This window comes from Pelobates fuscus, chromosome 1 (genome assembly GCF_036172605.1).
Source record: "Pelobates fuscus isolate aPelFus1 chromosome 1, aPelFus1.pri, whole genome shotgun sequence".
NCBI classification, from domain to species: domain Eukaryota; kingdom Metazoa; phylum Chordata; class Amphibia; order Anura; family Pelobatidae; genus Pelobates; species Pelobates fuscus.
The window spans coordinates 25,360,013-25,377,893 of NC_086317.1; the positions used below are offsets into that span (position 1 = coordinate 25,360,013).

Below are 17,881 nucleotides of genomic sequence, written 5' to 3' on the forward strand. Positions count from 1 at the left end.
CAAGTAAATATCCTGAATGGTTTTAGGTTTTTTCTGGTAAATGTTTTATGGCAGACAGAGGGGCACCATTAGTTTATCTGTGCAATTTTTGGTCACCGACCAGAAGTCAAATCAAAGATTTATTGTGACTACTTTTCGGGGGAAGGCTTTTATTTGAAAACGTAGAACTGTTGATATAATATAAAAAGGTTCTCACAAATTCTACATTTTACAGTCAAGGCAGATGCCCCGGTAAGAACGCCACAGCAAATAGGGACTCTGAAACCCTGCTGAAGCGTGAAAAAAAAAAAAAGATTTTAACAAATTAAGTGGCAGCCTTTTTACTCCCAAGGTGTTTTAGTACAGTCGTGTGCGTTCAAGGTTTGCCATGCCGGACATTTGATTAAAATCACTTAAAGCAGTGTTGACGAGTCTTTGTTTATCCAGAAATTTCACAAGCTTACACTTTTTTCCTTGTGTAAAAGCTCCCATCATGTGGTTTTTCTAAAGTATGATGCAAAGCCGGCTTTTACATGCACATTACGTTTTCCCACTGATAGAGATAGATTATATATATATACATACACATACAATAGAAGATAGGTGCACTCACAGGGCTTCATCCATAAGATATTTTATTCTTAGTTGTGCCTTACATGTGTAGTCAAATCCTCAATCAACGTATATATATATATGACGTCATGACGTAGGCGTTCTCATCACACTACACACACACACACACACTCCGTCCGGTTAGTTTCACTTCCGGAATCACTTCACACAGGTGGGGTAAGTTAATCAATTACTACTATGTATATATTTGTACTTTATGTGCATTATCACTATCTTGATAAAGACCCTGAAGGGTCGAAACGTTGATGCTGAGTGGTGATTAAACAGTTTATTCACATTTGAAAAATCCAAGCGAGTGCTCCTGTTTTTCATATATATATATATATATATATATAGGCAATCAAGTCTACCCAAAGAGCTGTCAAGTTGCACTACACATGCCAAGACTCGCTGCCTATGATAACAGAGAAACGATTAAGTAGATTTATCTCTGGAAAACCATAGACAAGGACCCAAAGAATTGTAGGCTAAAAGTACAAGGGTAGAAAAACAAGCAGTGCTTCAGATAAGGAGTTCTTGTCCTGCAATGTTAAAAGTCTCAGCTGTCAGTGAAGAGCATTTAAATGGCTACCAATTGGCTGAACCTGCAATAACATCTTAAAAACACAAAGAACAGTAGGCTCATCCACCTCTTTATATACAAGAGCACAGATACAACAGAAAAGCTTAGTTATCCCACCGTAGGAGTTGAAGTGCGTTCAGCTTTGCTGTTTGAGGTGCTCTGGATGTGGAAGAGAACAATGGATTCGGCCTGTCCCTTGATGACCGCTTCTGCAGCTCTGTGGGGTAAAATAGTATCAGGTCAGCCAAGCACCCTCAGCAAGCAGGAAACTACATGGCTAAAATGCAAATTCAATACACGACACACTGCTACATAACAGAAACCGTTCTAAAAAGGTTTACAGGAGAAACAATGCGTGGCACTGTGCAGGTCTTGCAAACTTAGTTTAATGAAATAAACATGCCGTTTATGGGTAATATTACTCTGTAATTGAATAACATTGCACGCTTCTAAAACGCTAGTGTGACTGAGAACCAAGTACGATTGCAGTAGATATTTTGCAGAGATTTCTGTTTAAGCATTGTACAATAACTCACACACATATGTGGATGCTCAAGCTCCGATAATTAAATCCCGTCTATGCTCATATTTTGTAATCTATCTCCCCACAGCTCGCAATTCTGAGTGTCCACAAATTTGCACACGGGAAGAAAATCTACACGAAGAATACAGATATCTCAAATGAACGCTGTACTTCTCTGTTGAAGTCATTAATGCAAAAACTAAAGAAATTTTCTGGAGTAAAATTATAAATTAAAACCTAGCTGTGTCATTCCTTTCCCTAAACTGTTTTAGTGTTTTTGAACGCAAGCTTAAAATAAAGTAGGGACTACCTTCTCTCTAAACAGGTTTATCTCAAAGGGTGTGGATGACTCAAACAAGCCTTATAAAAGTCACTGCCATTGTTGCCATCCAGTCATTGACAACACCACCATCTTCTTACACAGTTGAAATAAAATGTAAGAGCCGTTTTTAAATGCATGACGGTAACGGTATGATGCAATCGACTACTTAGCTCAGGTTTAGGCAACTTTCTGCACTCCAGATATTGTGGACTACATCTCCCACTAATCTCTTACAGCCATAATGCTGGCAACATATACGGAGAGATCTAGTCCACAAAAATATAGAATGCCAAAGGTTGGCGAGCCCTAATCTCGCTAAAGCACAGAATTTAGAGATGTCTCACAACAGCAGCACTCTGCTTTTTAAAATCTCAAGAAAAAATTAAACTAATCATTTTCTTATAATGTGTATTCTCAAAGGCTTCTTTCCATATACTAGTATTACTTATTATTTCAAGGAAAAAGGATCGCTGAAGGCCCTTCATACTACATGGCAAAAGATCTGTTCTGCCCTATCTGTGGAGAAATGATACACCAAGAAAAGTCAACGGCTAAAATATTTCTCCTCGAGTCTAATGTCCACTGGTGACTAGATAGAATATTACAGGATATTGCTAAATTCCTAAGAACACAAAAAATTTAAATCACTTACTTATTGGCCATTTCAGTAGAAAAGACGTAGACCACTTTTGATGGCGTTTTTCTTTCGGGTGCGGAGTCTAGCAATGTTGGCCCGTGTGAAGGAGTGGAAGCTCTGGGGACGGAGGTATTGGATGGGGTCATGGTGTGTGCGGCATGGGACTCTAAGGGCATCACCGGATCTGTAGTGTTGCACTCTAAAAATAAACAAAAGAAAAAAAAACAATTAAATACGTGTTTTAAATGAAGATAAGCATAGAAGTTAAGAGACAATGTAGTTTACATAAACTTCAAATGAAAACAAGCCTGAAAGGGAATTAACCCTTTCGGGACAGAGGAAATTGTACTAGTTCTGATCAAAACAAAACCTAGAATTTGACTGTCTGTTCAACCATAATTTACCTCTTTTAAATTAAGTGCACCCACACTTACTGTATATTTTGTTCAGGAGAAATCAGGATTTCATTTCACATCAAATATATAGATTTGAAACCGTTTAATATGAATAACATTCTCAAATGTTTGGAAAAATTAAGAAATTGTTATTTTTCAAATTCTACATGGCATTTTAACTGTGAATGTCATAATTAGGTTACATTTTACTGCAATAAAACACACAGATTTGTAGTCAGCAATGTCTCACAAGTACAACAGTACCCTCTACATACAGGTTTTATGGAGTTTTGTTACAGGGTTTAAGCACTTTTGCCTTTTCATTGTGTAAAATATTGTAATTTGCCAGATTGTTTTGCTGGGCCTATGCTGCCCTGGAGACCGTATGGCAGCCCAGGAATGAAAATTAACCCCATCTTAGCATACCATTAGCAAAAGTAGAGAACCCAGGGTATTCATAAATTGAGTATTTCCAGTCTATTTAACTAGACACTTAGTCAGAAACCCTGGCCAAAGTCTGTGTTCAGATTTGTTTTTTGAAATGTAAAAAAAAACCAAAACTCCCCCCCCCCAAAAAAAGCACTGTTCGCAGGTATAGTCTTCATACGTTTTATTGCTCTAAACACAAGAACAACAGTAACCGACAACACACAAGAACAACAGTAACCGAAATGTACAGATTTCATGTGATTTTGGAAAATTACAGTGTCAAGCATAGGGTTTTGCAAATGCAATATTGTCTGCCAGAATCTTATATAAAGTATATTGAACTTGCATTTTAGAGAGAAAAAAAAATATATATATATATATATATATCCAAGTTTAATGAAACGTAAAAAAAAAAAATCAAAAAAATCTGGCTCTTAACATTTTTAGCTGGCTCCTAGATTCCAATCCCTGGTATAAAGATAGAGTCACTGACAGTAATGAGAAATGAACATTATCCTACGTGTACACACTACAGGAAGCTCAGTGTGAGCTTAGACTAATAGCAGGGGCATAATGTTCATTATATGGAAGCAGTCTGTTTTCTACATGGGGAAGAGCCCAATTTAATCGGACTCCAATTCCTTTAAGATATCTAGGAAAGAGAAAGGTCAGTTTTCCATGTTACCATAACCGTAGCAGCTTCCAAACACAGATTGTTTATGCGTGGACACTGTGGCTTGTCTGCTGCTTTAATAGCATACACAGATGTAAAGGTCACCGCAGTAAAAGGGAAATGGCTCCAGTTACAGAGGTGAAACAGTGGTGACATGACAAGAACTTAGTTTGTTTTTAAATCAATAATAGGGAAGCCTGATCAGTTAGCCACATCTGCTTGTTATGGTACACGGAGACTAGGTAGGTGGGTGAGTCTTCTGTGTAAGTGTACTGTAAGTGACATGTTTAATAGGTTTCTGAAATGTAGATTAGAAATGGATGGTATACAGAATGCATGAGTACGTAATGTTATAATACGCAGCATTGGTAAGGACTTATGCTCCATGTGATATAGGTGTTGTATCCGACTCAAATATACCACATAGTACTCAAATCACAAGCCTGAAAGATTTAGAATGGCTCTAGAATGGATATCAGGTACACAACAGTATTCTGTATTCAAATGAGCGTTGTGAGGACGATAACCACTGCAGCAAAACGTAGTGCTTATGGGACCAGACAACGTTCCTGAACAAGAGTCAAAACATCGAATGTTTGACTTTTACCAGGCCCTCAGTTGGTCACTTTCTGGCTCCTGTTCACAGATATTTGCTAAAGTAAAAGTTCTTGCTTCCGCATCAATATCATCTATTCTACCCAGTTGCTTTGACTTCATTTTCTGACCACGTCAGCTGACACTCAAAACCAATTAATCCCATCCAGTTAGAGACAAAAAAAATAAAACATTTTAGAAACTGGGGGGGGGGGGGGGGGGGGGGGGTATAACAGGATCACAGCGCACCAAAGCAAAACAGCTCAGTTATTTTTTTTTCTTGTCCAGGAGCCTTGTGAAACATTTTTTTTTATCACAATAAAAGTATCCCACTCCCATCTTTCCATGTAACAAGGAGGCTCATCCCTGATTTAGAATTCAGGCACTCCTTATTCCATTGCTGTATGGTCTGGTGGTGGCATACAATGTGACTCTCCAGCCCTGCAGCACAATGTGAAGGTGCATGGAGAGATGGGACCCAAACAGTTATATGGGGATCACAGTTCTGGTTTACACCGCAACTTGTATCTGTTTGGTTGGATAGTGTACAGGAAGCGTACAAGCACTCCTTACAGGGAATACATCCAGCTGGGAGTGTGAGAACCAGGTTCCCATGCGCCTCGACTGTAAATATGAGCCCAGTGGGCCAAGTCTGGCCACAGACCTATATTTGGCACACCTGCTGTAAATCACTATTACAAGCTCTGACCTTTGCGATCAAAAACCATTCCAGTCTCACCAGTTTACACAGTTTGGGATACAATAAAATGCAAACCTACGGTGTGGTAAATGGTGTGTCACAGATTTATTTATATTTAACATATATACTACTAAGGTTTAGTTTACTTGACTAACCTGAATGTAGTGATTGTTAAATTTGATAATGGAATGAAATATTGACACAACATAAAAGTATATACAAACATAGAATGTATTGAGCAATGGCACATGGTGAATAAGCACATATTTGGAGACTGGCTGTACATGTGCAGCCTGTTTGGGAATGTATTCCATGGTTATACTCTGCAGGTTCTTAGCCTTAACTTAAAACACTGAGAAACCCAGTTACGCTTTAGAAATGATCAGTTTAAGCAAAAAATTCATTCTTGGAACACCTTAAGACGCCACACTAATTCACAATACACAGAAATAAACCCAAATAGAAAAAAAAAAAAGTTATTCTGGGGAGTACAATAGAGCAAAATACAGTATTATCATTAAACACGATCAATATCAGCAGCAATACTCTAACTCTAAACTCATCACAAACACAAAAGAGAAATTCAGCTTCAGAGAAAAAGACAATTTAATGGATGCACTGTATCAAGCGGAAAAGGCATACACTAAATGTTACCTGTTGTCTGCCACTTACTAAGATATGTGCCCAGCAAGTTCCCTATGCATTGTGGGACGCTAGCACATCCATTGGACAGATCTGTAGTTTTTACCTCCGTGCTGGCGACAGAGTAAATGGTAAGCACAATCAAAACTAAAATACCATGTGTTTGCTAGACAGTACAGTTAACACTTCATTATCTAGACAGGGATCCCAAAGCAAGTTTCCATGACAGGCACAATCTAAATGAGAGGTTTTCACAAATACATCCGAAAGAGCAAAACCGGTTTGCCAGACACAACTGACGCAGATAACCAATATAACCACATAATTAAACATGTTCCAAAGGAAACTCTAAAAGGAAATGATTTTAAAAAAAAAAAAAAAAAAATAATAATCCGATGATTTAAGATATCAGTATGACCACCATTTATTATATTTTAACTATGGGATTGGAGAAAAAAAACAAAACACTGCAAACATTAACATGCAATTAATTATGGAGGGGGTTATGAAGAAAAAAAAAAAAAGACTCAGAATTAAAGAAAAATAATTAGTTTTACTGAAAGATAAGCGTAAAACCATAAGCTGGGGTACAGATGCAGGAATATGGCAACAATCAGTAACTGGTAAAAAATATAACAGCAATAGAGGGACAGCTGTAGCAAAACAGAATATCCATAAAATGTTTAAACACCACCAATATTCTAAAGGGAAAAAAAATAAAACAAATTGCAGTGACACTAAGGAGGTCTCCAAAAATGATTATTAGCAGGTATTGTTAGTTCTGTCAATGCAGTGGGGGTCACAGACTTTCACCACTTTTAGCACATTCAGTAAATAACCAGTGATGTGCCACTTTTGGGTCTTTGATGTGGAACAATCTATCCTTTTTGGCAAAATACCAAAACTTTTAGTAGTAACATCATGGAATAGAGGAGAAGAAAAGCAAACCACACAAGCATATTTTGCCATACTTTGTAAAACATCATTTAAAAATCAATGTTTTAAATCATAGATGTAGTTAAAAAAATGTATGTGCTTTGTTATATTACTGTTAATACAGGTGTAAAATAGATGAGCAGGGGTGAAACATGTAAAAGTATTGTATTTGTCAGAATTGTATAATTCTGTTTGCTAGGTTTACAATAGAAGATTGGGACCCAGGGCTTAATGAGAAAACCAAGGGCACACAATCAAAACCTTTAGAACTGGAAATATCTTAAGCAAAATACAGCCCCAATTCCCAGATTTGTGAATTTTAAAGAGCTCAGAGATATTTTAGAACATTTTCTTCTGTTAATTGTTAGTCACCATATTTCACTGCCAACCAACGCAACACTTATCGGATGCATTTTTAGAGAACTGCATAAAACATCGGCTTAAACATTATATAATCAATTTAGACAGCTTTCCACACATTGTAAACAGCAACTGGTACCCAGAAAAATGAAGTATTTGTCAACATAGCTTGCAATCTTTTAGCAGCCTATAGTAAAAGAAAACAGCAAGACTTGTCAAATGATGCCAAATGCTGGAACAAGGCGGCTTAATTCCATTAAAGGACCACTCTAGTGCCAGGAAAGCATACTCGTTTTCCTGGCACTAGAGTGCCCTGAGGGTGCCCCCACCCGGCTCTGGAAAGGGGAAAAGGGTTCAAACGTACCTTTTTCCAGCGCTGGGCGGGGAGCTCTCCTCCTCCTCTCCGCCTCCGTTCCTCCCCGTCGGCTGAATGCGCACGCGCGGCAAGAGCTGCGCGCGCATTCAGCCGGTCACATAGGAAATCATTCATAATGCTTTCCTATGGACGCTTGCGTGCTCTCACTGTGATTTTCACAGTGAGAATCACGCAAGCGCCTCTAGCGGCTGTCAGTGAGACAGCCACTAGAGGAAATAGGGGAAGGCTTAACTAATTGATAAACATAGCAGTTTCTCTGAAACTGCTATGTTTATAAAAAAATTAGTTAACCCTAGCTGGACCTGGCACCCAGACCACTTCATTAAGCTGAAGTGGTCTGGGTGCCTAGAGTGGTCCTTTAATCAGAATTCACAGTAGAAGGCTTGAGACTTAAAGCGGCACTGTCGTGCCGAACTTACCTTTCCTCAATCTATTCCTCTTCTCCCCCTCTCTCATGATCTGTTATTCTTTTCTTCCTGTCTTCTTTAGTTTTCTTTAAAATCATAAGACAAAGTAGGGACTCTTTGCCTTATGGAGGATTCCTCCGCTTGACCAGCTCTGACGAGCGGAGGAGCAAAGTGTGCTTCATTTCCGCTGGTCAGAGAAATTTTCCCATAATTCTCACCTTTCAGTGTTCCCACGATGCTTCCTGTCATTTTAGACGAAACTGCCGAATTGCGTTCTAACTGAATGAGAACAGTATGTTCGTTTCTTTTAGAACGCAATTCGGCACTTTGTTCGGATCGCAATTTCTTCTAATGAATGAAACTCCGATCCTATTCATTGCCGCGGCTGCATCTTGCAGCCGCTTAGTAGATAACTCCCTAATTCCCACGGTATTAGGGAGCTATCTACTAAAAGACCTAAATTGGTCTTTCAGCCAAATTTACTAATACTAAGTAAAGATTACTTAGTATTAGTAAATAATATGCCCCTACTCGCTATACTGCGAGTAGGGACATGACTAGTAAGCAGTGAGCATAACCTCCCCCCTGCATGGCTGGTGGGGGGCCCCTAAATAACAATAAGGGGGGGGAGATCTACTGTCCTCCCCCCCCCCCCCCTGGCCACCACCCCTGAGCGGTGGGTGGGGGCCATAGACAAGAATGGTGGGGGGGGGGGGGGGGGAGAGACTAGGGGCTTGGGACCCCTAGTCACCTTGATTGGGGGGGGGGGGGGGGGGGGGGGAATTTTCATTTAGGGCCCCCACCCACCGCTCAGGGGTGGGGGCCAAGGACGGTAGGTCCCCCCCCCCACCATTCTTATCTAGGGCCCCCACCCACCGCTCAGGGGTGGGGGCCGGGGGGAGGACAGTAGGTCCCCCCCTCTTTATTATTTAGGGCCCCCACCCACCGCTCAGGGGTGGAGGGGTGGGGGGGGGAAAATAGGTCCCCCCCCCCTCATTATCTTCATGGCCCTTAATAGGTCCGCCCCTCCTTATTGTAATTTATGTAATTTTTTTTCAACAGGCTGTTTAGTAGACATGCCCCTACTCACGGTATAGCGAGTAGGGGCATTCGGTAGATTTTAATCTCCCTTGTGTTATTATGGGGGTCATATTGACCCCCATAGATTGAGGGGGGACATGGGGGGCTTATGAAGTGGTGGGGAACACTGCTCCCTGCCGCTTCTATCTTTACATATTACAAGGAGGGAGCTGCAAGCCGGTAGCTCCCTCCTTGTAATAAACCGAACGAACAAACGAACACTGATACTCAGTGTTAGTTTGTTCGTCTGATTTTTTCTATTAATTCGTCTGTCTGATGAATGAATGGATGAAATTCCCGTTCGCATGTCCAGGTGTTTCACTGGGCATGTGCGGGAATCTCAGTGCTATCTAGTGTGGGCAAATGACGTGTCCCACAGGGACTTCACCTACCCACACAAAGATGGCGGCGCACTGAATATAGATCGGGGCAGAAGATACAGATTAAAAAATAGGTAATCTGGGGGGGGCTTAGGGGTATTTGGGGGTGACTAGTGGGTCAATTGGATGTAGTGGAGGCGGGAGGGGGTTAAAAAAAACGGGATTCGGCATTAGTGTGCCGCTTTAAGTATCAGTTTTGTGAAAAGTACAAAAAGTGAAAATATAGCAGAACCATACTAAAAGAACAGAAATGCATCACTCAATCGGCTAGTTCGGCAATACAAAGTAAATACTTTTTGACTGCAGCACCTCATACCAAGCTTCAGTTTATAAAGGCAGACATTAAAGGGACACTAGAGACCCATAGAGCACTTTAGCTTGCTGAAAAGCCTTATGTGTGAGGAGAGTGTCCTCTTTTTAGATTTTGCAAAAAAAATATTTCAGTAGAAAATTACACTTTTATAAATTAATCTGGTTACACCGCCCTGCCTTTCACGCAGCCAACAGGTGTTACTTCCTGGTTGCTAAACTCAAGAGGCAGCAATCACCAAGAGCCTTGCGTAGATTTCTCTTTCAGCTGCAATGGGCATTTTGGGATTGGATAGCAACAGAAAGACGGGGCGGGGTTAGAAGGGGAGGGTTTGCAAGCAAGAGTAATGCAGGGTTTGCAAGAGGCTTTTAGACATAACCCAAATGAAAACATGCATGTGGTCTTTTAAGGTATATATACACTAAACAGTGATTTTTATTTGGGCAGTGGAGTGTCCCTTTAAGGCACACTATGACTTCCATATCCACACACAAGTAATCCACTTAGCAAGCAGTTAGTTAACATACTGAAAAAGCAATAAGTGCAAGTAAAACACAACATCGCAATCTGCAGTGTTTGGCGTGCCGGAGGGTGTTCAGCCAGCAAACGTGAAGGAAGGAAGTCTGGATAATCATCCACTTTCTGAACGACAGCTATGTCACCTAACCTTTTGTGATCCTAGAAGACTCTTCATTCAAAGGCTGAAACCTGGCAGTGCAATTTCATATTAAAGGAAACTGCCACACAGTATTTATAGACAACCAATACCAAAAAGAAGCATTTGAATTTTTTTAGAGAAGAAAATGCATTGATTAAAATGCAGATAAACATTGTGAAAAAAAATTAAAGCAAAATAAACGTGTTAAAGATACAGAGAATTGTCTAACTCACTCACACACACTATGGATACAAGCATTTCCACATATACACAAATAAATTCATGTGAAACAAAACATCCCCCACGGCAGAGGCAGCAAAAAAACAAAACGAAAATAAAAACATGCTGAACGCGCTTGCAGCTGGTCAGCTGCCAATTGGTGGGAAAAAGGCAAACGGCAAGTTTAAAACAAGCACGGCAGGCTTTTCATCTTTTACAATTATATGTCCATTCTTAAAGCAACTTCTTGCTTTTATCAAGGCTATATGTGATATGTAAAGCCGTTCAAGAAGCAAAGGTTAATATAATTAACGCATGTGCCATTTCAATTCTGCTGAAAATAATAAAAAAAATTATATATATATATATATATCTCTCTCTCTCTCTCTCTCTCTCTCTCTCTCTCTCTCTCTCTCTCTCACTGGAGAGAAAGTGCTTGGCAAGTGTCCCCAATTAGGTTATAATGTACTACTGAACATTTGCCCTTAAGACCAGGCTACGCACACACAATATTAAGAAGAAAAAAAAGCTAGGATTACAATGAATTTATCCACTATTTACTGAAGGATGGAAGACATTTTTGGCAGCAACAATTCTCTATGTAAATACTGAAAGGTTATTTTTCACAGCACAGAGAAAAACGACATTTCTGCTAAGCCCCATCTATGAACATATATAGTGATTTAGACAACCGGGCTGTAGTATGTTGAAGGCATCCTAAAATGCATGTTTAATAAGTCAGCATAAAATTAGGATCTCATTTGGCAATCCATTACAACTAATAAGTCAATTTGGCGAGACAAATGCATCTCTCTCTAGTAAGACTTCAAGTAAATGTGACATTTATAATCTGCTGATGAAGGTAAAAACATATGATTAGGTGTGCCTTGGAATTGGAAATGTATCCTTTACTGAAGTGCACCTTGGTCCAAAAAAGGTTGGAAACCGCAGCTCTACTCTTCTCCAATTCTAGGCAATTACAGTAATATTAAAATGACAATTAAAGAGCGAGCCAAATACTAAAAAAAAAAAGGAATCCGATTATCCCAGCCAGTTCTTTCTGCCCAAAGGCTACTAAATCTTCTTACAATGCCCATCCACAAGTGCTCACACACGTGGCCTTAATAACTGGGAGCAGTAGGCAAAATATACGCGCCAATGGCAATCAGAATATAAACTTTCGTGGGAGTGACTTTAAATGGGGGTCTGCTGTAGCATAGCAAACGAGACACAGGGCCAATCATGCCTGAAAACAAATGTGCTCAATTTAGCAAAAATTAAGTAAATAAATTCAACATAGCATCATTTATTTGTGGGGAAAAATGCAATAAGGCAGTTACTGCAAACAATGGAAGATATTGACAACAATATGGCTACATGTAAACTGCAAATTTAATTTAGATCTTATTGCCTGCTCTGTTAAAGGATTACACTAACTTTTTTTCTGATATCCTATTTCTAAGTTTTTCATGCCCTACTGATCATTATTCATTAGCTCCCCGCTTTAAAAAGTAAAACTTACGTTGAATACAGTGCCAGTCGAAGATCCCAAAACAGATATCGACAGCTCTCCAATCAAATGCTTGTCATAGAGAAACATTTTATTGGATCGTTTGTCCGTCTTTGAGCGCATGTACACGCTCTGAGCCAGGTAGAGGAGGGAAGGGTTTTTTTTTTAAAGGTAAACCAGGCAATGCTGGAAGGTGGGAGGGAAGTGCGAGCTTCCCCTTACAGATACACTGCCTGCAAACAAGAAAACTCTTTACATCTGTCCCCAGGATGATGTGCAAGCTGACAGACGTACATTTTTTGAACAGAATTGACATTAGGCAGCCTGGAACAGGAGTTCCATCATGTGTCCTGTTGTTTTATATGGCTCCAAATATTCAAGTAGAAACGCTACACATGCAGATTCCTACCACCACAACCACTTCTAGAAGCAGAAGAGTTTTCACGAGCCTCCTGTGTTGTAATTAAAGTTAAATTAACAGAACGGGAAATAGGAACTTCTACAGCACAGTAAGCATACTGTGCTGTAAGGTTATTGAATATGAAACCATTTTTGTCGTGGAGGCTGTGAGAGTCGCTGACAGGGGAGGTGTGGCTAGGGCTGCATAAAGAGAAACAAAAGTGTTTTAATTCCTAAATGGCAGATAATTGAGCAGAGAAACTTCAGGGACATTATCTATACACTAAAACAGTCTCATTGAGCCAAAGTTGTTTTGGTGCCTAGAGTATCCCTTTAAGTTACAGAGTTAATTGCAGTACACAATGACCGCTACAGATTCATGTCAGTCACTGTGATATTCAATGGTGTGTGGGGATCAGTTACACTGGTGATCAAGGCTTGTTTCTCCTAGCTTGCGGATCAGGCTGTCACCTCCACTATGCGGACTTTGGAAGTTCTACCCACCAACCAGGAAGTAACCGCTTGGCAGAGTAAATGCCCCGCAAGTGGCCTTAGATGGTATGGATACACCATGGTCAGGAGACACCCAGCAGCACATTACTAGAACATGTATGAATGAGATTCGAACAGGTTAATGTGTAAACAGTTTTTAATTTACTGATCTCCAACTTTAGTAGACTGCCTGGATGAAGGTAGATTCAGATGTTCCTTTCAGACACTGGTGATTGGCCTTTTAGGTCCACTTTAAGTAAAGACAGTCTTGCGTGATTGTCACTCACATGCCATTTTTATGGTTTATTAACCAAAACAAAGGACACTTCTGTGAGAAACTTCTTACACAGCCAACGATCTCCAAATGTAGGGTTCCGTCTATTGCAGCACCCATAGATGAGAACAGATTGAGTGTTTCCTTCATACTAAACATTTGCTAACAATTTAAAATTACAGGAACATTGCAACCAACTAAAGCACTTCAGCTTACTATCCTCTTGCCAAACATATCACTAACACAATTATTTTCGGCTTAGTCAGCCGTTATGCAATTCTTCCAAAGCATAACTTAATTTGCTGCTGGTCCCATGTCATTTACATATAGATGACAAGTTTATCTTTATACATTTTCTTACTCCTGAATTTTGGGAGGTGTATTACTTTATTACGCAGATTGTAAATGACATTCATCCATGTGAAGATTTTGCTGGTGCAGACATGCTAGACAAATAAGATCAGTACTTGTACAGAGTCCATTGTATTATATTTATAACAAGTACTCCAACATACAAAAACAGTAGCACAAAGCAAAATGCTCATTTTACCACAGTTAAAGGATTACAGACATGAAGCAAGAATACACCAAATTCACAAAAGAACGCAGGATGGCAGCAGAAAAGAATAGAGTGATTTATTAAACTTCGAATGCCACTTCTACTAACTGCAGGTACTGTTTGTCAAAATAAACTCCTTTGCACATGAATCGAAATTAATGTTCTAGCACACAATGCAATTTAGCTAGCATAGAGCACCATGGGAAGACTGTTAGAATTTAAGGCGAGGGTCACTATTCCTTTGTTTGATGTAATGGATTGACCTATGACTGTTGGAGGTGCCAACATGGGGTACTGTCTGGTGTACGAGAAGATTTAGGAGTAAGCTCTGCATGCCAGGCTAAATTAGATGTAGGAAGTCCACTACTAATGAATAACATTCCCCTGCAGTCAGTTTTCAGTTCCCATCTGGTTAAAACACAATGCTTACCTTTCATTTCCGAGTCTGTAGTGGGAGTTCCTGGGTCTCTCTGATCAAACGATTCGGAAGAAATACTTCTTTCCCTTTTTCCTTTCCCTTTGGCTCCATTCCCTGCCCCATTTTTAAGTCCCATGCTGCCTCCAGGTCCAGGCAGCGGTTTGGGGGTGTGGTTGCCACTCTTTGGGTCACAAGGGGATGCTTGTGACTGGCTTGCAGAGCTTCCTTGTTTCCCCTGGCTGGAGAACTTGGTGTCCAGCTGGGGGTTGCCAGATGGAGACATCACGGAAGGAGGATGTACCATAACCTCCGCCTTCGATTTTGGGCTGCTGAAAGAAGAATGGAGAGAGTATGTAAGAGTCTTGTCACAATGACACATATCAATAATTATTAGAATGCAATTAGAAATTTCCTGCAGAAAATCAGTTTCTAACTATAAGGCTTCAAGCGCAAGAATTTGTCAAATTTGGTCCTAAAAGGCAATGTTTTCCAGCACAGTTTAGAGCAGTTATCAAGAACATATTAAATAAGTACCTTGTGACCTAGAATAAATGATAAAGCAATAAAACCAAACCACCCCAATCAGATATGTTTTGGATCAGTGCATGTAAATCTTTTCCTTCACAGCTTTGCCCTACTTTAAACATTGACTTTTTGGTGCTTCCTAAAAGCTTTAACTAGCTGAAGTTGCATTAAAATTGACCGATTGGAAGCGAATGAACATGTAAAGATTAAGAGGTAGCATCAAGACTCCAATGACAGCTGAGAGAGAGCCACAGAACACGACAAATTAAATCCCTAGTCTGTTATTGAAACTCATGTTTGCAGGCTACTCCGCACCAACGGCACTCTGCCACAAGCAAGTTATAGTGCGGTTTTATAGCAGTGTTTTTTTTTTTTTTTTAAACCTTTTTCACTGGGACATAAATTACAGGTCTGGCTTTAACTTTGCAACTTCTTTATCAAATAGGAAGCTAACTCAGAGAAACAATCTTGAACCGTATTTAAAGCATCAGAATTGTGCAAAAACACATTAGAACTTCCCTCCATCAGGCCTGGAAAAATGTGGTGATAAAAGTTCATTGTAAGCACTATAACCACTTTAGTGCCCTACGCTAACTACTGCCATCAAAGGGTGGGCAGATTTGTACAAAGAGTGCAGAAATTTAATTTTCACTTCAGGTTGGCTGCTAAGGAACCACCTAAGTATGCTGGGGAGAGAAGTTTGTCAAACTGCTCTAAAAAGAGGTCCGATAGAAAACCGGAGGATGTAGACCGCAAGCAAAGTTCTCCAACTACCGCAATAAGCTGTAGTGTTTTCAGTATCGCTTGCGTTTACGGAAGAAAGCATGAAATAAAATAGCAACCAATACAAATTCTCACTCCATTACTCATTACAAAGAGAAACATGATGCACCATGTAAAACATCCTGACACATGCTGACCTCATTGATCACTTAGAGGAGTATATGGCCTACAAAACTGCCAGTATTATGTGAGTCTGTAAGGCAGTCCAGTTACATCTGCAGCAGAGAATTACAGGGCTAGACTATATCAACTGTAGCCTATTTCTGTTTAAAGGAGTACTATAGAGTTCGGAATATAATTATGTATTGCTTTCTCTATAGTGACCAATCCCTATATAGATAGAGGAGAGAAAAAAACAAAAAACATATTTTTACTTTTTTTCAGCACAGAGACTCCCTCGGTGCTGCTCACCGTTAAAGAAGCATTGCTTCCCATCTCTGGCCCAAGCCAATGTTCTTGAAGCGGATTCTTATAAATTGCAACATCACGTGCATCTTTTACTCAGTCAGCAGAGCAGCAGAAGAGTATCTAGTGACAGCCTGGAAGACAGCCACTAGAGGTGTGTATAACCCTGCATGTTTTATATTGCAGAGTAAAAATTATAGGACTACTGCACCCAGGCCACTTCATTAGGATGAAGAGGTCTCGGTGTCCTTAGTAACCTTTTAATGAGTTATTTGTGATGACTGTCTAGGTCAGGGGTAGGCAGCCTTCAGCACTCCAGATGTTGTGGACTACATCCCCCATAAGGTTATGACACTCATAATGCTGGCAGATCATCATGGGAAGTGCAGTCCAAAACACCTGGAGTGCTGAAAGTTGCCTATGCCTGGTCTACGTGGATGTATTAATGTCATTTTAAATGGCAGTGTACATGCTAAGCCGAGAGCAAATCCATTCACTATCACCACCTCAACTGTAGGGCTGTGCATTCTCTCTGGAATCCCTCTACATGAATCATGATCTGTGACTACTACCTAAACAAAAATGGTGATCAATAACATCCCATTTATGTCATGATAAAACGGTTATTTCCCCATACCTGGTAATTAAGAGGTTAAATAGAGAGAAGATTATGTTCCAGAGCCCGATTGAAAGGTTCCCACAAGCACATACCGGAATATTTTGTCGAGTGATCATCCACACGTGCGCTTGGCAAATGCTGGCAGGTGCCAGGGACAGAGGTCAGGCAGGTCCCCAATAACCATATAGCAGTGGTAAGAGAAGAGGTCTGGCACATCTGCTCACTTGGAAGCTTTTTTTAGTAAACCAATGTCACAAGCCTGTCACACTGGCATACTAAATAAAGCAGCAAACTGAGCCTTGGTGCCAGACCTCCTCCCGTGCTACTATGGGACTTTTCACACTGTCCTTTCCCGTTCTATACAAGGAACTGTGACCTGAGTTTATTGATCTTTTCACAAACATCAGCTCCCAACTATCCATTTCTTCAGCTAATCATCTTCCCCCACTGATTAAGTATACAAACACAAATCTCTGTATGTTTAATGCATCCAACCTCTTCGCTGCTATGACCCTTGAAAATTTTCCTGTCCGACTTGTATCAAATCATATACTTTTTTTGTTTAAACCACAACAATGGGAATTTGATACAAGTGGGACAAGAACATATATATATATTTTTTTATTTTAGTTACGGTGGAATTCTCCATCCTCCAGTATGAGCTGCTGTTTCCTGAACATTCTGGACGAAACAAACAGCCTGTCTTGGTGTCTCTTAAAGGGACACTATAGTTACCTGAACAACTTTAGCTTAATGAAGCAGTTTTGGTGTATAGAACATGCCCCTGCAGCCTCACTGTTCAATCCTCTGCCATTTAGGAGTTAAATCCATTTGTTTATGAACCCTAGTCACACCTCCCTGCATGTGACTTGCACAGCCTTCCATAAACACTTCCTGTAAAGAGAGCCCTATTTAGGCTTTTATTGCAAGTTCTGTTTAATTAAGATTTTCTTATCCCCTGCTATGTTAATAAACCATGCAAGAGCCTCCTGTATGTGATTAAAGTTCAATTTTGAGATACAATTATTTAAGGTAAATTACATCTGTTTGAAAGTGAAACCAGTTTTTTTTTTCATGCAGGC

The 17,881-nt window shown here is 40.0% G+C and overlaps 1 protein-coding gene across 3 annotated transcripts in view; it reads right to left on the reverse strand.

Annotated features, from left to right (window-relative positions):
• BCL9 (BCL9 transcription coactivator) overlaps positions 1-17,881 on the reverse strand; it is a 261,354-nt gene that overhangs the window by 10,700 nt on the left and 232,773 nt on the right. For all 3 annotated transcript variants that reach the window (XM_063446708.1, XM_063446691.1, XM_063446699.1), the window contains 3 exons: positions 14,480-14,796; positions 2,672-2,855; positions 1,292-1,391 (listed from right to left, as the gene is read on the reverse strand). In XM_063446708.1, the coding sequence (XP_063302778.1) occupies positions 1,292-1,391; positions 2,672-2,855; positions 14,480-14,796 (601 nt within the window). The remainder of the gene's footprint in view (positions 1-1,291; positions 1,392-2,671; positions 2,856-14,479; positions 14,797-17,881) is intronic.